Genomic DNA, 22,992 nt, shown 5'->3' with positions numbered 1-22,992 from the left:
CAAACACACTTGGTAATTGCTCACACGTGTGTGGAAATGTGAAGGCACAGAATTTACTGAAGCTGTTCACTCAAATACTACAACTAATTCACAATCCTTAATCTGACTTGGAGTTCATAAGTGATGCAAAGAATTCACTTATGACTTTGAAGGACTTATATTTCATTGTAAACAAGGTGGTGCTAGTAAACATGTAATCAAAACATTTAGGTCTGTTCAAAAAATCGCAGAACTTTGTCAACAAAATTTTTCTACACTTACCTTTTACACATTGTGTATGGTCTGCTTTGAAATACTCTCCTGCACAATTTTATGACAAGGAAAGTTGCTACTCATCATATAGCAGAGATGCTGAGTCACAGATAGGCACAACAAAAAGGCTGTTGCTGTTGTTGTTGTTGTTGTTGTTGTTGTGGTCTTCAGTCGTGAGACTGGTTTGATGCAGCTCTCCATGCTACTCTATCCTGCGCAAGCTTCTTCATCTCCCAGTACCTACTGCAACCTAAATCCTTCTGAATCTGCTTGGTGTATTCATCTCTTTGTCTCCCTCTATGATTTTTACCCTCCACGCTGCCCTCCAATACTAAATTGTCGATCCCTTGATGCCTCAGAACAAGTCCTACCAACCGATCCCTTCTTCTAGTCAAGTTGTGCCACAAACTCCTATTCTCCCCTATTCTATTCAATACCTCCTCATTAGTTACGTGATCTACCCATATAATCTTTAGCATTCTTCTGTAGCACCACATTTCGAAAGCTTCTATTCTCTTCTTGTCTAAACTATTTATCGTCCATGTTTCACTTCCATACATGGCTACACTCCATACAAATACTTTCAGAAACGACTTCCTGAAATTTAAATCTATACTCGATGTTAACAAATTTATCTTCTTCAGAAACGATTTCCTTGCCATTGCCAGTCTACATTTTATATCCTCTCTACTTCGACCATCATCAGTTATTTTGCTCCCCAAATAGCAAAACTCCTTTACTACTTTAAATGTCTGATTTCCTAATCTAATACCCTCGGCATCACCCAACTTAATTCGACTACATTCCATTATCCTCGTTTTGCTTTTGTTGATGTTCATCTTATATCCTCCCTTCAAGACACTATCCATTCCGTTCAACTGCTCTTCCAAGTCCTTTGCTGTCTCCGACAGAATTACAATGTCATCGGCGAACCTCAAAGTTTTTATTTTTTCTCCATGGATTTTAAAACCTACTCCGAATTTTTCTTTTGTTTCCTTCACTGCTTGCTCAATATACAGATTGAATAACATTGGAGAGAGGCTACAACCCTGTCTCACTCCCTTCCCAACCACTGCTTCCCTTTCATGCCCCTCAACTCTTATTATAACTGCCATTTGGTTTCTATACAAATTGTAAATAACCTTTCGCTCCCTGTATTTTACCCCTGCCGCCTTCAGAATTTGAAAGAGAGTATTCCAGTCAACATTGTCAAAAGCTTTCTCTAAGTCTACAAATGCTAGAAACGTAGGTTTGCCTTTCCTTAATCTAGCTTCTAAGATAAGCCGTAGGGTCAGTATTGCCTCACGTATTCCAATATTTCTACGGAATCCAAACTGATCTTCCCCAAGGTCGGCTTCTACTAGTTTTTCCATTCATCTGTAAAGAATTCGCATTACTATTTTGCAGCCGTGACTTATTAAACTGATAGTTCGGTAATTTTCACATCTGTCAACACCTGCTTTCTTTGGGATTGGAATTATTATATTCTTCCTGAAGTCTGAGGGTATTTCGCCTGTCTCATACATCTTGCTCACCAGATGGTAGTTTTGTCAGGACTGGCTCTCCCAAGGCCGTCAGTAGTTCTAATGGAATGTTGTCTACTCCCGGGGCTTTCTTTCGACTCAGGTCTTTCAGTGCTCTGTCAAACTCTTCATGCAGTATCGTATCTCCCATTTCATTTTCATCTACATCCTCTCCCATTTCCATAATATTGTCCTTAAGTACATTGCCCTTGTATAGACCCTCCATATACTCCTTCCAACTGGGTTTCCATCTGAGCTCTTGATATTCATACAAGTGGTTCTCTTTTCTCCAAAGGACTCTTTAATTTTCCTGTAGGCAGTATCTATCTTACCCTTAGTGACATAAGCCTCTACATCCTTACATTTATCCTCTAGCCATCCCTGCTTAGACATTTTGTACTTCCTGTCGATCTCATTTTTGAGACGTTTGTATTCCTTTTTGCCTGCTTCATTTACTGCATTTTTATATTTTCTCCTTTCATCAATTAAATTCAATATTTCTTCTGTTACCCAAGGATTTCTACTAGCCCTCGTCTTTTTACCTACTTGATCCTCTGTTGCCTTCACTACTTCATCCCTCAAAGCTACCCATTCTTCTTCTACTGTATGTCTTTCCCCCATTCCTGCCATTTGTTCCCTAACGCTCTCTCTGAAACTCTGTACAACCTCTGGTTTAGTCAGCTTATCCAGGTCCCATCTCCTTAAATTCCCACCTTTTTGCACTTTCTTCGGTTGTAATCTACAGTTCATAACCAATAGATTGTGGTCAGAGTCCACATCTGCCCCTGGAAATGTCTTACAATTTAAAACCTGGATCCTAAATCTCTGTCTTACCATTATATAATCTATCTGATACCTTTTAGTATCTCCAGGGTTCTTCCAGGTATACAACCTTCTTTCATGATTCTTAAACCAAGTGTTGGCTATGATTAAGTTATGCTCTGCACAAAATTCTACCAGGCGGCTTCCTCTTTCATTTCTTAGCCCCAATCCATATTCACCTACTACGTTTCCTTCCCTCCTTTTGCCTACTACCGAATTCCAGTCACCCATGACTATTAAATTTTCATCTCCCTTCACTATCTGAATAATTTCTTTTATTTCGTCATACATTTCATCAATTTCTTCGTCATCTGCAGAGCTAGTTGGCATATAAACCTGTACTACTGTCGTAGGCATGGGCTTCGTGTCTATCTTGGCCACAATAATGCGTTCACTATGCTGTTTGTAGTAGCTTACCCACATTCCTATTTTTTTTATTCATTATTAAACCTACTCCTGCATTACCCCTATTTGACTTTGTATTTATAACCCTGTATTCGCCTGACCAAAAGTCTTGTTCCTCCTGCCACCGAACTTCACTAATTCCCACTATATCTAACTTTAACCTATCCATTTCCCTTTTTAAATTTTCTAAAAGGCTATCACAAATAAACCTTTCAGCCAGTACAGCCTCTGTTGAAAATAGACACACACACACACACACACACACACACACACACACACACACACACGACTCACACGCACATGACTGCAGTCTCAGGCAACTGAGGCCACACTGTGAGTAGCAGCAACAGTGCAAGATGGGAGTGGCGACTGGGTGGTGTTGAGGAGGAGGCTGCGGAGCGGAGGGGGAGGAAGAGTAAGGTAGGGGTGGTGGACAGCGGAGTGCTGCAGGTTAGACAGAGGATAGGTGAGACATGGAGAGAGTGGAGGATGGGGTTAGTGGAAAAGAAGAGAAGTAAAAAGACTGTGTGCAATGGTGGAATGAGGGCTGTGTAGTGCTGGAATGGGAACAGGGGAGGGGCTGGATGGGTGAGGACAATGACTAACAAAGGTTGACGCTAGGAGGGTTATGGAAATGTAGGATTTATTGCAGGGAAAGTTCCCACCTGCGCAGTTCAGAAAAGTTGGTGTTTGTGGGAAGGATCTATATGGCACAGGCTGTGAAGCAGTCATTAAAATAAAGGATGTCATGTTTGGCAGCATGCTCAACAACAGGGTGGTCCACTTGTTTCTTAACCAGTTTGATGGTGGTCACTCATGCAGACAGACAGCTTGTTGGTTGTCACACCCACATAGAATGCAGCACAGTGGTTGCAGCTTACCTTGTAGATCACTTGACTCGTTTCTCAGGTAGCCCTGCCTATGATGGGATAAGTGATGTTTGTGACCGGACTGGAGTAGGTGGTGGTGTGAGGATTTACGGGACAGGTCTTGCATCTAGGTCTATTGTAGGGGCATGAGCCATGAGGTAAGGGGTTAGGAGCATGGGTTGTGTAAGGATGGACAAGTATATTGAACAGGTTCGATGGATGGCAGACTACCGCTGTGGGAGGGGTGGGAAGAGGATAGTGGGCAGGACATTTCTCATTTCAGGGCAGGACAAGAGGTAGTCGAAACCCTGGAGGAGAATGTAATTCAGTTGCTCCAGTCCTGGTTGGTACTGAGTTACGAGGGGAATGCTCCTCTGTGGCCGGACAGTGTGACTTTGGGAGGTGATGGAAGACTGGAAAGATAAAGCATGGGAGATTTGTTTTTGTGCCAGGTTGGGAGGATAATTATGGTTTGCGAAGGATTCAGTGAGACCCTCAGTATATTTCAGGAGAGACTGCTCGTCACTGCAGATGCGATGACCATGGGTGGCTTGGCTGTGTGAACGGGACTTATTGATATAGAATGGGTGGCAGCTGTCAATGTGATGGTGTCGCTGGTGCATAGTAGGTTTGATATGAATGGAGGTACAGATGTAGCCATCTTTGAGGTGGAGGTCTAGGAAAGTGGCTTGTTGAGTTGACCTGCACCGCGAAGATGGCTACATCAGTACCTCCATCCATATCAGACCTAGTAAGTATCAGCAATATCTCCAATTCGACAGCTGTCACCTGTTCCATATCAAGAAGTCCCTTCCGTACAGCCTAGCCACTCATGGCCATCGCATCTGCAGTGACGAGCGGTCTCTCGAAATGTACCTAGGGTCTCACTGAAGCCTTCACAGACCAGAATTATCCTCCCAACCTTGCACAAAAACAAATCTCCCTTGCCTTATCTTTCCAGTCTCCCATCACCTCCCAAAGTCTCACCCTCTAGCCATAGAGGAGCATTCCCCTCGTAACTCAGTACCAACCAGGACTGGAGCAACTGAATTACATTCTCCTCCAGGGTTTCGAATGCATCTTGCCTTGCCCTGAAATGAGAAATGTCCTGCCCACCATCATTTCCATCCCTCCCATAACGGTAGCCTGCCATCCAGTGAACCTGCACAATATCCTTCTCCATCCCTACACAACACCTGCTCCCAACCCCTCATGGCTCGTACTCCTGTAATAGACCTAGATACAAGACCTGTCCCATACATCCTCCCACCACCACCTACTTTAGTCCACTCACAAACATTATCTATCCCATCAAAGGCAGGGCTACATGTGAAACCAGTCTTGTGATCTACAAGGTAAGCTGCAACCACTATGCTGCATTCTATGTGGGTGTGACAACCAACAAGCTGTCTGTCCGCATGAGTGACCACCACCAAACTGGTTAAGAAACAAGTGGACCACCATGTTTCTGAGCATGCTGCCAAACATGACATCCTTTATTTTAATGACTGCTTTAAAGCCTGTGCCATATGGACCCTTCCCACCAACACCAACTTTTCTGAATTGCGCAGGTGGGAACATTCCCTGCAATAAATCGGACATTCCCATAACACTCCTGGTGTCAACCTTTGTTAGTCATTGTCTTCACCCATCCAGCCCCTTCCCCATTCCCATTCCAGCACTACACAGCCCTCATTCCACCATAGCACCCAGTCTTTTTACTTCTCTCCTTTTCCACTAACCCCACCCCCCTCCCTCCCCACATCTTGCCTATCCTCATTTTCGTTCTTTCAACAGGGTTTTAACTTTAGAAATAAAAAAATTCTGCAAGGACCAGGCCTGGAGAGTATGGAGGATGTGCCGCACAGTGATTTTGTCTTTTTGGTGATAGTCACACACCAACAAGGATGAATGTGAGAGTATGTTATGATGCAAGAGCCACGAATTGTCTCACTACATTTCAGGCGATTTCCTTCTCACATTTTCTCACAGGTGTCCCAACAAGTCCTGATAGTACCATCAATTCACAGTTTGTCTCTGTGGTACAAATTCATGATGAACTAATCCTTCAAAGTCAAAGAAAACTATCAGCTTGTCTTTGACACTTCATTGGGCTGATGAACTTTTTTTTTGTCTTTGAGAACCTTTTCCAGCCCATTGTGAAGACTGAACCTTGGTCTCAACATCATAACTGTAGATCCGTGTGTCATCACCAGTTATGATTCTCTTAAGGAACACCTAGTTCTCATTTGCACAATTCAAAAGCTCTTCACTGATTGTGAGACGAAGGTCTTTCCGGTCTTGACTCATGAGCCATGGGACAAACTTGCTGGTAATAGGAGCATTCCAAGATGCTGTGTCAGGATCTCATGGCATGACCCAAATGAAATGTTTTATTCTTCTGCAACCTCTTTGACTGGCAATCTTTGATTTGCATGCACAGTTTCAATGACATTTCTGATACAAGCATCATTGGCAGACATCGAAGGGCATCCTGAATGAAGGTCATCATCCATCCAGCTATTTTTAAACTGTGTGAACCATTAATAACACTGAGTACGGCTTAATCACTTATCATCATAGGCTTCCTGCATCATTTGGTGTACCTCTGTAAAGGTTTTCTTGAGTTTCATACAAAATTTAATGCAGACACATTGCCCCTCTAACTCTGCCACCTCAAGATTTGCAAACTGTGCGACACAACATTCTACTCAATACAGCACTGGACAATATCTAAGACATATGACAATGAAACTTCCAGCAGTTACATATTAAACACAGGCGTGTGCAGGGATCCCAATTGCATTTCGCTCCCACACATGATTGGTGCAAAACTGTGAATATTCCGGAATCTTTTGAACAGACCTCGTACACTCCACAAGAGCAAAGGCAGAAAAAATAATAAAAGATCTGCTTCTTTGGGGATGCCGTCTGTCTTCTGGGACAAATAAAACTGTTTTTAAGAACTAATCCAGATCTTAACATCCTTCCTGCCAGGAAAGATTCCACCACAGTGGTCTGGAATCATAGTAACTATGTGACAGGTCCTCCGCCAACTTTCTGACACCTTCCCCAAACTCCACAAATCCCTCACCACAGGTCTCCCCACTGGTTGTCCCATTGTGGCTGGACAGAATGCTACCACAGAACAAATATCTTGTCTTTGTTGACCAGCACCTCCAAGCTAATGTCTGTAACCTCCAATCCTACACTCAAGACTCTACTCACTTCCATCACCGCCTCTCCACTGTTCCCGACGCTTTTCCACCAGACTCCTTGTGGTCACTGGATACGACATCCTTGTACACCAACATCCCCCATGCCAATGGCCATGAGGCCATCGAACACTACTTTCACGGAGTCCTGATACCAAACTCGCCACCTCTTTCCTAATCCTCCTAGCCAAAAACATTCTGACCCACAATTATTTCATTTTCGAAGGCCAAATCTAAAAACAAATCTGTGGTACTGTCATGGGTACTCGCATGGCACCATTCTATGTCACCTTATTTATGGGCCTTCTGGAGGAATCCTTTCTATCCAGTAAACACCTAAAACCTCTTGTCTGGATTAGATTCATGGATGACATTTTCCTGGCCAGGACTCATGGCAAGGTCAACCTTCACTCCATCCTCCATAACCACAACACCTACTTACAAATCCACTTCACACGGTCATTCTCAACTCAACAAGCCACATTCCTAGATGTTGATCTTCACCTCTCAGTTGGGTCCTATAAATACGCCTGTTCACATCAAATGCACCTACATTATATCTACTTCGACAGCTATAGCCTGTTCCGTGTCGAAACATCTCTTCCTAACAGCTTCACCACTCATGGATGCTGCATCTGCAGTAGAAAGCAGGACTTGTCAAAATATACTGATAACCTCAGCAGAGCCTCTACTGACAAACAATTTCCTACTCAGCTCATCCATAACATATCTCCTATGCCATCTAGTCTTCTGACACCATTAAACCTTTTAACCAGCCACTGACTATCACCCCACTAATGGCCCAGTATCACCACAGCCATGAAAAGCTCAACTGCATCTTTCACCACGTCTCTGATGACTTCTTGTCATGTCCTGAGATGAGGGGTATTTTATCCAAAATCTTACCCACATTTCACAATGTAGTACTCTGCCAACCACCCAACCTACAGACTATTCCTGTTCATCCTATTTCCAATGCTGCACCCTATGGGTCATTCTCTTATGGTTGGTATAGGTGCAGGATCTGTCCTATACATCCACCCAACACCTCCTACAGCATGATATTGCAGTGTTGTTGTGGTCTTCAGTCCAGAGACTGGTTTGATGTAGCTCTCCGTGCTACTCTATCCTGTGCAAGCTTCTTCATCTCCCAGTACCTACTGCAACCTACATCTTTCTGAATCTGCTTAGTGTATTCATTTCTTGGTCTCCCTCTATGATTTTTACCCTCCACGCTGCTCTCCAATGCTAAATTGGTGATCCCTTGATGCCTCACAATATGACCTACCAACCGATCCCTTCTTCTAGTCAAGTTATGCCACTAATTTCTCTTCTCCCCAATTCTGTTCAATACCTCCTCATTAGTTATATGATCTACCCATCTAATTTTCAGCATTCTTCTGTAGCATCACATTTTGAAAGCTTCTATTCTCTTCTTGTCTAAACTACTTATCGTCCACTTTTCACTTCCATACATGGCTACACTCCATACAAATACTTTCAGTAACGACTTCCAGGCATTTAAATCTAAATTTGATGTTAACAAATTTCTCTTCTTCAGAAACGCTTTCCTTGCCATTCCCAGTCTACATTTTATATCCTCTCTATTTCAACCATTGTGAGTTATTTTGCTCCCCAAATAGCAAAACTCATTTCCTAATCTAATTCCCGCAGCATCACCCAATTTAATTCAACTACATTCCATTACCCTCTTTTTGCTTTTGTTGACGTTCATCTTATATCCTCCTTTCAAGACACTGTCCATTCTGTTCAGCTGCTCTTCCAGGTCCTTTGCTGTCTCCGACAGAATTACAATGTCATTGGCGAACCTCAAAGTTTTTATTTCTTCTCCATGGATTTTAATACCTACTCCGAATTTTTCTTTTGTTTCCTTTACTGCTTGCTCAATATACAGATTGAATAACATCCGGGATAGGCTACAACCCTGTCTCACTCCCTTCCCGACCACTGCTTCCCTTTCATGCCCCTTGACTCTTGTAACTGCCATCTGGTTTCTGTACAAATTGTAAATAGCCTTTCGCTCCCTGTATTTTACCCCTGCCACCTTCAGATTATGAATGAGAGTATTCCAATCAACATTGTCAAAAGCTTTCTCTAAGTCTACAAATGCTAGAAACATAGGGTTGCCCTTCCTTAATCTATTCTCTAAGATAAGTCGTAGGGTCAGTATTTGTTATTCTAAATTACAACACAATGTTCCTTCAGACATGTATGTATGTATGTAGGTACAAAGGAACAGGCACTGCGGCAACTACAGCCATTATGAAAAACATAAAATGTATTCACAGCTGCAAATATGGGCAACCATTAGCTGTATAATGGAACAATGACAACGAAAATTTGTGCTGTACCAGGACTCGAACCAGGATTTCCCGCTTATCGTGAGCAGTCACCTTATCATTTGGCTAACTGAGCATGACTCAAGGCCAGACCCAAACTTCCATATTCTGTCAACCATGTGTCTACACCCTGTACTTTTGACATCCATTATGTATGTTCCCATACAGGGGAGACATTTTACTTGAAAGTCACTTGCCTGGTGTCAGTGGATAATTACAATACTCCAGCGCCTGTGTAGTTCTGAATTACAATGCGATGATCCTTTTTCAATAATCTATAACCAGTCTCACTGTGGCTATGGGAGCCTGCATTTGGGTGTCTGTGGGGTTGTGTGCACTTTCACGAGAAAAAATGCAACAGCTTGAAAGCTGGCATAATAGAGTTTCCTGTTATGTGTTTCTATGCTCCACACATCAGTCACTACAGGTGAGTGGTTGCCATTCTCTCTCTCTCTCTCTCTCTCTCTCTCTCTCTCTCTCTCTCTCCCCCCCCCCCCCCCCCCCCTCTCTCTCTCTCTCTCTCTCTCTCTCTCTGTGTGTGTGTGTGTGTGTGTGTGTGTGTGTGTGTGTGTGTGTGTCTAAAAAATCTGCTATACAGGGATTACTCATTAGGCAATAACTTTCAGAGAAGTAATTCTGAAACTTTTGCCTCAGAAATTTGCTACATAAACATTTTAAAACTAGAAATGAGAAATACATTCACATGAATGACAAGAACTTCCTATAACAACAATCAAATACCTATTTTTTGCATCAAGATAGAAGTTAAATGTGACTTACATAAATAAAGATCATATTTCCAGGCTTCCTTATTTTTGAACTGAACCCAAGAACAGACTGTATGGAAATCATCTTTTATAACTGCTATACCACGGCGATATCTGATGATATTATGGTGCTGGGGCACAAAATCAAAACACACATAATCTTTCTGACTGGAAAAAAAGAAAAAGGTGCATGAATGAATACAAAGAATGTGTTAAACTTACAACACTAATACTTCAGCTTACCTTGCTTCTGTCCTTAACAGAACTACTGTTTATAAGAGTGTAACACAGAATGACACCAATGTGTCTACAGTGAGGCAGAATATTTCTTAAGTAAGTATAAATAAGATGAGACTTTGTAACCATGTGAAATGGAATAATGGATTACAGAAAACTTATTTGTGATCTGGAAAATAAAGCTTTTTATCACTACTTTACATTTTCCTTGGCATTCACAATGAGGTAATAAACCAGGTTTATATCTGTTAATTTAAAATTTGATATTGTTTGAAACAAAAATTAACAAACTCTTTGTTTTGTCCAAGAATGAAGATGACCACGGCTTCTTGAAATATTACACGTAAAACTGGCTGTGGTTGGAGTTAGATGCGTTGTTTGGGGGAAGAACCAAACAGCGAGGTCATCGGTCTCATCAGATCAGGGAAGGATGGGGAAGGAAGTCGGCCGTGCCCTTTCAAAGGAACCATCCCGGCATCTGCCTGGAGCGATTTAGGGAAATCACGGAAAACCTAAATCAGGATGGCCGGACGCGGGATTGAACCGTCGTCCTCCCGGTTGGAGTTAGAAAGTATATCGTTCACCATCCCACAGACGAAGAGGTCATTGGAGATGAAGCGCATATAGCAAGAAAATAGATTATGACCTTTCAAAGGAACCATCCTTGCATATGTATTAAGTAAATTAGGGAAGCTTCGCGAAACATAAATCTGCATGGCTGGACAAGGATTCTTTTTGAAGCACTGCCCTTTAAAATATGCATTCAACACCTAATGACTGTGCCACCTCTCCTAGTGTAGATGGTTGTGATGGGTGTCCGAAGAGAGAAGAACAGATGAAGACCTGGTAAGGCATTATCAACCAAGTCCTGAAACAAACTGACTGTGTTCAAGGTGTACAGAAGCCCAATTAAAAATGGAGACAATAGCAGTAGAATCTGTACTACTGTGGGGTAGAGATATTATCATACAGAATGCTTTGATTTAATATGAAATGAAATGATCGTATGGCATTGATGGCCAAGAGTCCCCACCTGGGGAAGTTTGGACGCCGAGTTGCAAGTCTTTTCAGTTGAAGGCACATTGGCTGATCACGTGTCAATGATGTGGATGACATAACGCCCAGTCCCCGGGCGGAGATAATCTCCGACCCAGCCAGGAATCGAAGCCAAGCCTGCTGCATGGCAGTCAGACGTCATGACCTCTCAGCTTAGAAGGTGGATGATGTAATATGACTAGCAGCAATGTAGCATATAAAAAATGAACACACACAAAGACAACTTAAAGAACAAGTACTTGAGGTAGAAAGAAGGATGAGGAGTTAAAGAACTTCCAATTCAGGAAATTAATGCTTCTCTACACTATCTACATTTACACAATATGGGACAATCTGTGTTCATTAATTTTAACACTAATCAAGTACATACATGCTAGTTGGTTCCACATCATTTTGATAAAAGAATCATTCCAATAATCTATAGAAAATTCACCTAATTAATGAACTACATAAGTTATGGATCTGGTATTATATTTTGCTGTTTCTGTTAAATGGAAAAGGTTAACTCGGCTGTGTGCTCACACCCACAACTTTTTAAAATAATTACTGAACCAAGGACAAAATCATCTGAAACTAAAGCTGACATGGAAGCATATGATTCTTCAAAGATAGCATTAACCTTCATGCTGCTGCATGTGCAAACTTCACAAGAGGCTCAGGCAGTCCTGAACAGCAGGGCATGTGGTTAAATGGTTTACCAACTGGATTTCTGATCATCTCTAACACCTACTCGTTTTTTGCATGGTTATTTACCATAGATCACAATCTCAATGAACTTGAATGTAATACGACAAGTCAACCAAAGATGCACACTTCTTAACAAAATATGACTACTTACTTCTATTCAATGATTCTCCTATAATTTAGCCATACTTGTTAAGTAGTAACAATTTCAAATGGTTCAAATGGCTCTGAGCACTATGGGACTTAACATCTATGGTCATCAGTCCCCTAGAACTTAGAACTACTTAAACCTAACTAACCTAAGGACAGCACACAACACCCAGCCATCACGAGGCAGAGAAAATCCCTGACCCCGCCGGGAATCGAACCCGGGAACGCGGGCGTGGGAAGCGAGAACGCTACCGCACAACCACGAGATGCGGGCAGTAACAATTTCAACCAGCACTTGAAAATACTTCTGTAATCTGTCAGATATTTTATTTTCATGAGTAGATTGTGAAAGAGTTTAACGGATGTCTATTTCACTTCTTCCTGTGTCCAGCATTTCATTCCTTTCCACATCAAAGTTAATTTCATTACAGAGTGGTGAAGATAATTTCTTCTTCTAGGACTGCATATGTGAATGTATCAGTACTACTACAAAACTTGTGACAACAACAATGGAAAACATTCAAAATATATTAACTTACTCATTTCTGTGTCCCTAAAGTTGCCAATTACTCTTACGAGCGAAGTAGCAGAACTAAAACTTTTTACTACATTGCTTGTCTAGCAGTTTTCATCAATATGCACTCCCATGAACTTAAAACTATCTACTATGTCGTTTGTATCCTACTGATGTACTGGATTGACTGGAACACAGAATATTTTTGGCAGTAATAAAACAATTTTCATTGACAAAATTCAAAACTAACTTATATGCGATCAACCAGTCATATCTTTCACAAAAGCCAATTTACTCTTTTTCTTTTGATGTTTTTTTATTCAACTTCAACAATACTTATATCATCTGCAAAAAAAGGACTAATTCTGCCTCTGTGTTCAAATAAAACAGATCACTAACATGGAACAAAAACAGTAGATGACACAAGATCAGTCCCTGTGGAATTTCTTCCCATGAAGCTATGAAGCTGTGGAGTTCCATCATTAGCAATGGAAGGTGTGTGTGTGTGGGTGGGGTGGGGGGGGGTTTGGTTCAAGCATGCGTGTGCGTGTGTGCCATGCCTTACCTATTTGATTTATTGCTTTTACTTTACCATAACTGATATTCCCAAAACTTCACCCTCCGCCTGCTCATTGTCTCATATATTTATAGTTTTCTCATGTTTAAACCACGTAACTCATTTTGCAGCATCGGAAAAAAATAATCAGGTTAATCAGGTAGCTGTCGAGAAATGCTAAAAATTTCACATTCATCCACAAACTCAAATGAGTATGGTACTCCCTGTATTATCTATTGTAACTGCAACATATTTAACAACAACACAATGACTGACACTTTTTGCAAATCAAGGACACATGCTATTGTAAAAAAAATGTTCATTTACATACATACTCAATAAATTACTGTACTGTAGATATTCAAGTGTCCTTCTTACGGGGACACGGTCTTAATGTAGCACTGTCCGTGTGAGTGAGGAGGTTTGCATGCTCTGGATCCGAAGGCCTATGTCGGCGGTAGCAAAGCTACCAGCAGGGTCACCCATGCTGGACAGGCCGAAAGGGAGGAGCCAGACCAAGTGTGTCCCACAACGACCTATTGAAAACCTGTCTCTTATCCTTTTCCTATCCCTAGCCCATCCTTTTGCTTTACCTTTTCATTTCCCCCACTTAACCGATGCTGGCGGTTAAACCACATATAGGGGTGTGGAGAAAATGAAAAACTCATATGCAGAACATCTGGTAAATTGTCAGTGCCTGGGCGATAAGGTCGCAGCCCCTCCAAGGCAATCGGAAGCGGTGGGCCAATCACCTACCCTTCTTAAATAACCTGATTACTGAAACTGAGACAAGAATAAAAAACTGGATGGATAAACTGGTGATGACCTTTGGCATGAAAAGGAAAACAAAAATTGGCTTTTGGAATATATGAACCTTGAGGGAGAGTCAAGCTGAAACAAGTGACCAGGGAAATGAATAAGTATAAGCTTGATATCCTGAGATTGAGTGAATTGAGGTGGCCGGAGTTTGCTGAAATTCTGCTTTTATACTCAGGATCTGAAGAGGAAGAGGAACACTGGGATGGAATTGGGATATTGTTGACCAAGACATCAAAGAAGACCCTTCTAGAATGGAGACTTGTGTCCAGTAGGATCACGACTGCCAGATTTAAGACGAAGACCCAAAACGTGATGCTTTTCGAATGCTATGCCCCCACAGACATCAGAGATTGATAAGGAAGAGGAGTTCTATTAATTGCTGCAAGAGACTGTAAGTAAAGGAGTAAGAAAGATATCCTCATTGTTATGGGAGACATAAATGTCACGGTGGGAGATATCAGTGACGGGTTGGAACAGATAATCAGGGTAAATGATTTGGGTGAAACGAATGATAATGGGGAAAGATTTAGTGACTTCTGTGCAAGCCATGACCTTGTAATAGGAGGGACCTTGTTTTCTCACTGGAGATGTCATAAGATAACATGGGTATCCCCATATCATATTACAGAAAATCAAATTGACCACATCACATTATCCAGGAAGTTCAGGAGGAGCCTGGAAAATGTGCAGAATGGAAGAGGAGCAGACGCAAGTAGCGACCACCATCTTGTCACTGCCAGTTTCTGAATGGAGATTGTGGCTCCCAGAAAGATATTAGAGCCAAGAAATAGAAGATTTGACATAGGTAAACTGAAAGATCCACAGATAGCGGAGGGGTTCCAGCTGGAATTCCGGAATGGATTCCAGGTGCTGGAACTGGAGACGACTGAGGATAAGGACATGGAGGAAATGTGGATGGCAGTTAAGAATACTTTTGTGCAAGTGAGTGAGAGACAACTGGGCTTTAAAAATTGCCTGTGGAGAGATTGGATGTCTGAACATACCTGGAGGAAGATCACCCATAGAAAGCAAGCCAAGGGAAGAGTAAACCAGAGCAGGACCAGGCAACAAAAAGCACAGACACAAGCTGATTATAGAGCAGCAGAGAAGTGAAAAGGAGTGTGAGAAGAGACCACAGAAGGTGGATAGATGAACAGGCTGACAGAGCAGAACAGGCAGCATGGAGGGGGGATGTGAAAGAACTATATGATATCGTTAAGATGCTCTCAAAGAAAAGCTTCCAGAGGAGAAAGGGGAGATAGTAACTACATATGAAAAACAATCACGTAGGTGGATGGGACACTTTAACGAAGTTCTAAATGGAGACCTTGGCGGTGAGGTAGAAGAACAAGAACAAACGGAATACAATGATCCTGCTCCCAGCACTGGTGTAAATGCACCCACGAAAGCATCAGACAGTGCTGAAGCAGATCAAGAATGGGAAGGCACCAGGACCAGATAATATAGCACCTGAGATGCTGGAAATAGACTTGGACACCACTGTCGAGTTATTGCACATCTTATTAGATAAGATATGGAGAGAGGAGAAACTGCCAACAGATTGGAAATGAGGTATTATCGTGAAAATACCCAAAAAAGGTGATGTTAATAACTGCAATAACTGGCGGGGCAGTACCCTATTGTCAGTACCAAGTAAGGTACTTTCAAGGATCATTTTAAACTGCATTAAGGATTATATGAAAGCACAGCTAAGGATAGAGCAGGCAGGTTTTAGAAAACATTGAAGCTGTATGGACCTTATCAATACTCTCAGAATTATTCTGTAACAAAGTGCAGAGAGGCAACACACCCTCTAGCTTACCTTCATTGACTTTGCAAAGGCTTTTGACTCTGTCAATCGAAGAGTCATGTGGGATACACTTGCAAAATATGGCATTCCAACGAAGATTATTATTATCATCAAGGAAATGTATAAAGACTATGAATGCCAAGCACTACATAATGGGGAACTAACAGAGGCTTTCCAAGTTAATTCGGGAGTACGACAATGGCGTATTCTTTCACCAACACTATTTCTTTTGGTGTTGGACCATGTGATGAAGAGAGTGATGGGGGGACGGAGGGGAGGTGTGCAATGGCAGATGCAGTATAGGCTCAAAGATCTAGATTTCACAGACGACATCTGCTTAATGGCACAATGATATCAAGACATTGAAGAGAAACTGGCCGCGTTACAGTGAGAGGCAGAAGTTGCAGGCCTCGAGATAAATGTTTACAAAACCAAAAAAATGCAGATAAATTCGACCATCACGACTAGACTAACCATTAATGGAGAGGACGTAGAATAGGTCCAATATTTCCTTTATCTGAAGCATAGTCACGACTACTGGAGGCACTGAGGACAACATCTACAGTCCCATCCGCAAAGCAAATGGTGCATTTGTACAACTGTACCCTGTTTGGAGAAATAGAAACATCTCAAAGAAGGCCAAACTCAGGCTTTTCAGTAGTAATGTGAAGGCTGTTCTGTTGTATGGTTGCGAAACTTGGAAGGTAAGCACATAAAAAACCAGCTCCAAGTTTTTATCAACCACTGTCTCCAGCATGTGTTAAATGTGAGATGGCCACATATAATGACAAATGAAAATCTTTGGAGGAATACAAATCAGCAACCAATCAACAAACAAATCAAGGAAAGAAAATGGAAAAGGATTGGGCGTACATTGAGGAAACCAGATGGAGCTGCTGAAAGGATGGTGTTGGACTGAAACCCTCAAGGAGTTAGAAAACGTGGTCGCCCCAAACAGACCTGGAAAAGGACGATCGAGAGAGAAGCTGCAGTGGATGGGAAAAACCTGGAGTAAAGTGAAGAGTCTTGCTAGAAATCGTACCAGGTGGAGGAATTTCATCACAGACCTACGTTCTAGAGGGAACGACAGGGACTAAGTCAAGATATTCAAGTGTACTTCAGATTGCTATTTATCATTCCCTTTCCTACTCTACTTCTGAATGGAGTGTGTGAAAATTAGTATATCCACTGATCCATACAGTCTGCCTATCTCTCTTAAAGAAGAAGACTAGAATTCAATGGCCTGTCAACAGTGACATGTGCTGCGAGCATGGCAAGAGTTACATGGGTGAGTCTACACGTACGGTTCCCAATCACTGCGTTGGGCATCATTGTTACCTTAAATACAGCCATTTGGATAAATCAGTGGTGGGGGAGTACAGCCTGTTAAATAAACACAAGATCTTGTTTGAACAAATGAGAGTACTGACTCACTTTTTGAACCACTGAGACACTGTGAACAGAGATGACGTTGAAATCAGTCTTTGTGAAAACAACTTCATTAGACACATTGGCTATGCACTTACCAATGCATGGAAGCATGCACTCGACAAGGAGAAAACACAGAGGAATACTTCCCACAGTTCACTGCCTGATTCAATGGATGGCGCTGCAACACTAGATAGACAGCAAATGCAAAAACTCTGTGGTGTAGAGTGGGCCACCTCTATATGCCCAATCAGGATGTACTCCAGGCAATCGTATGCCATTCTGGGGGGTATAAAGGAGGGAACCTAGCCAGCTCACAACAGTCAGTTTTAGTCTGTGACAAAGATGATGGTGGATATCACTGAAAGCTCGGAATTTTATCTGAATTTGACATGGCATGTGAACCAAGAAATTTTTATGGAAGTTTAAGATGGCATAAAAATTTTAAAGTAATATACATTTTAAAGTAATATACATTCTTCCAGTAGTTTACACTTTGACAGTTAGTTTGCTTTGATGGAAGTGGCTGTTTCGATGAGGAGGGTCCCATTACACAAATCATGAACTGGTTTTATTATTCCTTTTAGGCCTCATAGTCATTTACGTTTGTACAAGCGGAAAAAGTTCCCACTCCTTTCATTTCAACACACATTTTATCACATGAGTTGTATTGAGTTGCATCATGTTATGTTCTCATTTACAACAGTTTCCTCATGAAAACTAGCCATCCCAGACCATTTGGTTGACTGGGAGGGAGCACCCTGGTTTCCCACTTTTCTTTCTTTCTTTCTTTTTTTTTAACTTAAAAAAAGGAGGACGTGTTATAGTTTTCATCCTGGTTTAATGAAAACATGAGGCAATAGGAAAAAGATGGCCAATTTGAACAGAGTCCAGGATACCTTACCAAGGAAAATACGCATAGGGTGCAACAGATGCCTGCTACAAACTACTCTGTGCTCCAAGCATCCAGAGGTGTGGTAATACATCTTGCAAAAAGGACATCATGTACAGCTGTATGATAATCTTTAATGAGACATGACTTGTTTCATGGCCTACAGCTACATCCTCAGGTGGACACCCAAACAGAAAAAATCTGAAGGATTATCCATATGGTCCAGTGGACCCATGTCATAACATTACTATCACAAAACCCTAATAATGACAATCACTGAACACACAATACTTTAAGTCATTCAAGACACTGATGTAAGAAAGAAGGGATCCCCAACCTTCACTGGTAAAAAGGGCCAAACGGTGCATACATCATTCTCCATAAAAATGAGGAAGAACTTACAACCAATAATAAAAAAATATCGAACAGAGGAACCCTGGACAATAACCCATTGCAAACCGACGGTTTAAATACTTACAAATTATCCTGCACATCCTAGTGACAGCCCTCGCATACAGTTATCAACACACCAGTCTCACTGAGCATGCAACAAAGCATTGGCACTCAGAGCATAGCACTTATGTCATGGCTGGCACTAAGAGTGCCACGAGCAATAGTTTAACCTCATCCCCTATACTTACACACAACCGTACACTAAAACATACAAGGGTCATTCAATAAGTAATGCCCCATATTTTTTTAAAAAAGCCATTAATATACACAGACAAACGTCCTTGTTGGTGCTTCATATTTGATGTTTACTCTGCGTGGCAGTGTAGTTTTGAACCATTCTGGCAGATGGCAGGGCTATAGTGCAGCATCAAAATGGTGCCTATATAGGACTCACGTTATAAGCAGCATGCTGTTATTGAATTCTTGTGTGCAGAAAAAGAAACCCTGGTCAACACCCATAAATGTATGTGCAGTGTATGATGATGCTGCCGTTGATAGGAGAGTAGCTGGGTGACGGGTAAAGAACATTGCAACCTCAGGAAATGCAGAAAAAGAACTCCAGGATCAGCTACGCTCTGGACGTCCTGTCACAGCCACTTCTCCAGACATCCTGAATCTTGCAAATGCCGTTATTCGTGCCGACCAGCGCATAACAACTTGACAATTGGCTCTACAGTTGTTGCTCAGAATTGGAAGTGTGTCTGCAATGATGGAGACTCTCGGATATTCAAAGAAGTGCTCACGATGGGTTCCATGAATGCTCACAGCAGATGTCACCCTCAGACTTCCATTTCTTTGGGCTACTTAAAGATTCTGTATGAGGAAAACACTTTGAAGATGACAAGAGTGTCAATCATGTAGTGAAAACATGGCTACGCTTAAGGGACAAGAGCTTTTACCAGCAGGCAATACATGTTCTTCCACAACATTGGCGTACGGCCATAGAGAGTGATGGGCACTACGTAGAAAGATAGGACATGGACACGACATGTTGAGTATACAGTCACCAAATTCTGACTCTTAACAATAAATATGATTTCTGAGGAAAAAATTTTGCGCATTGCTTATTGAATGATCCTCGTACATGGCCCCAGACACAAGAGCATAGAAGAGAGAGCAAAAAAATTACATGTATTACCCCCCCCCCCCCCCCCCCCTTATCGCTGTACGTAAGATGATGATATAAACGCAATGCAAATTTACATTCAACACATGGAACAGTTTGGTATGGGCTACTGCTCAGGCTCTCCCAATTCCATCTCTTTTATTACTGGTTGCTATACACAATGAAACCAGTCATGTGCCATTAAAGATTATTGTACAGCTGTAGGTGGTGTTCTTTTGTCTAGATAAATGCTTGCTAATTAGTGTTTCACCACAACAGCCATATTCCACAGTCATGTAAGTGGTTGAGTGAATGGGTAGGTGTTCAAGCAAGCACACTCACTCTCACTCACAGAACATATAGTATTAGAGAACGGTGTATGTTGACCAGCCCTCTATTCAGTAACGTACTTGCTTTATTTATCAAACAGATATACTACAGTGCCAAAAGATTTTTTCCTGACTCAGTTTATTATTTCATCATAACTAAAGTGGAATCTTGGTAGCACACTTTTGAAAGGACTACAGACTTTGATCATCATAAACAAGAAATTGTACTATCGAAGAATATCTAATTTGGTAGTGATTCCATTTTCTTGTCTGTGAAAATGCAGAATTAAGGGTATCATATTTGGAGTAATATGGGACCTCACAATGCCATACTTCCTGACATGCTATCTCAATAAATTATACTTCAAAATGTGCCTTTCCCATAACACATTTGGAGTATCACACCCAGAAACACTCAAAATTGTGTGTTAGTATACAAGACGCAAAAAGTGTTCACTATGGAGATACTGGCTCAACCCAACATATTGGACGAGTGCACATCTATCATAAGCCAATTAGAATGCAGGAAAGTCATGTGATGTGAGTGTGTAACTTCTAGTGCTCTAAATACATTGGGGGGGGGGGGGGGGGGCAGAAGAACATTTACACCTGGAAAGATGACATCGATTTTGATCTGATGACAGCATATGCCATCTGAGGGATAGAACATGTACTGCTAACAGTTTCAACTTCATCAGTCAACAAACAGCATACTGGCATACCATCCAGAGTGTCACCTATGTCTACCTGTTAATAGGGAATGTTCACAGCCAGAAGTCTCTGTATGATGCTAATGTGTAAAGCAAGCAGGCAAACACATGCCACAGAGATGCACTTGTGCTTCCTACAGCCACATATGTGAGTTTGAAAGGGGTCAAACTGTGGCCTTCTGAGTGGTGGGCTGGTCCTTTTGGAGAATCGACATACAAGAGGACGTGCAGCGAATATTGTGCAACAAAGCTAGTATCAGTCATCACGTGAACAGTCTTATATCTGTAAACGATGTTCTGGACGTTCACGCAACACACCCACCCACCAGGACTGCCATACTGTAAGGACAGCAGTGGCAGTTCATACATCTACCACAGCACAGGTAAGAGGGCCTGTGAACACAGACATGTCAACACGAACTGTTGTGAAGCAGTTATTAGCTGTGGGACTATGGGTAAGCACACCTATAGCTTGTCTTCCACTCAAGTCAGAGCATCAACATACACAGCTTGACTGGTACTGTCACAGTATCACTTGTATGGTGGAATTGAGTGCCATGGTCTTCAGCGATGAAAGCAGATTCTGCCTGCATGCAAGTGATGGCCATTAGCTTGTACAATGTAGACCTGGTGAGTATTGTCTTGTAGAGTGCATTCGTCCAAGACACACTGGGTCCGGCCCAGGCCTTTTGGTCTGGGGTGCGATAAGCTACAACTCTTGTTCACCTTTGGTGTTTCTGGATGAGGCACTAACCAGCAAAGCGCTGGTACACGCAGAATGCTGTTAGACCCTTTCTTGCAACAGGAAGGTGATGTGATATTCCAACAGCATAATGCTCACGCACACACTGCCCATGAAACTCAATGTGCTCTGCAAGACGTGCAGCAACTTTCCTGGCCAGCATGATCTCCGGACTTGTCTCCAATCCAGCACATGTGGGATATGATGGGGCAAGAAGTGACTCGTGCGACTCGTTAACCAACAACTCTTACAACTATGTGAACAGGTCGAGCAGGCATGGCATAACATATCCCAGGACAGTATTCGTCATCTGTATGATTGACTGGGTGCTAGAGTCAGTGCCTACACCCGGCTAAGTCACATACTAATATGGGTGTTTGAGCATGGGTCGATACCTGGTACCTCAGAACTGCCTGTGTTACTGATCTGTAAATGTAATCATTTCATGTACTCCATATGCACTGTTGCAACAATAAATCTTGAGTGAATTGGATACCTGTAAAAGGGTGTACTAATTTTTTCCAGCAGCGTGTATGTGTACCTGGCATGTGATGCAGAAAAAATAAAACATGCTAAAATTGCAATTTTTTATCAAACCTCTCAAAACAAACCAACATAGTTAATTTAGTATCTCTCCATTACTGAATCATAATGGTTAACTGAATAGGGATTGTTATTTCAATGAACTACTGATATGTCATACATCTTGTTTCTCTAACTACATTATAATTTGCTGCCACTGTTCAGCTGCAATTCCTTCATTTTTGGTGAGAGATCCACTGTATGTATCTGACGAAAACTAGCCTTCTTGAAGCTGTTTGAGACTGTGTTTTCTCCCATGTGGAATCCAGGCACTACTTGAAAAATACATAGCATCCAAAATCATAACCTTTCTCATCACAGTATCAAGACAGGCCAGCCACTTCTGTGCAAGAAACTTCTTGCATTTTTGTTTCAGGCATTTCATAATGCATTGGTCAGGTGTCTGAAAGTGGCTTGTACAGCTGGGAGGAAAGAACACTACATTTATATTATGTACACATGATGGATCTTGAGGATGCAACACATGCATGTCAATAAACAGGACGATTTTCTAATTTCTAACACCCAACCTTGCATGGCAGGCACACAAGATTTGTTCAAATATAGCTGCTGTTATCCACGTGTTTGCATTAGACGTATATTTACACAGAAATGTCCGCACATTTTTTAAGCATTGTGGACACACTGCCTTTCCAATTATTAGTGGCACCACCTTTTCTATTCCACTTTCATTACAACATAACAAAACAGT

General features: G+C 41.8%; 1 protein-coding gene across 1 annotated transcript in view; it reads right to left on the bottom strand.

The window, feature by feature from the left end:
• LOC126470401 (uncharacterized) overlaps window positions 1–22,992 on the bottom strand; it is a 125,363-nt gene that overhangs the window by 55,854 nt on the left and 46,517 nt on the right. Inside the window, exon 7 of the mRNA XM_050098247.1 lies at window positions 10,227–10,381. Coding sequence (XP_049954204.1) covers window positions 10,227–10,381 — 155 coding nt within the window. The remainder of the gene's footprint in view (window positions 1–10,226; window positions 10,382–22,992) is intronic.

This window comes from Schistocerca serialis, chromosome 3 (assembly GCF_023864345.2).
Source record: "Schistocerca serialis cubense isolate TAMUIC-IGC-003099 chromosome 3, iqSchSeri2.2, whole genome shotgun sequence".
Taxonomy (NCBI): domain Eukaryota; kingdom Metazoa; phylum Arthropoda; class Insecta; order Orthoptera; family Acrididae; genus Schistocerca; species Schistocerca serialis.
The sequence above is the reverse complement of the archived record's forward strand: the minus strand, read 5'-3'. Positions and strand labels throughout refer to the sequence as shown.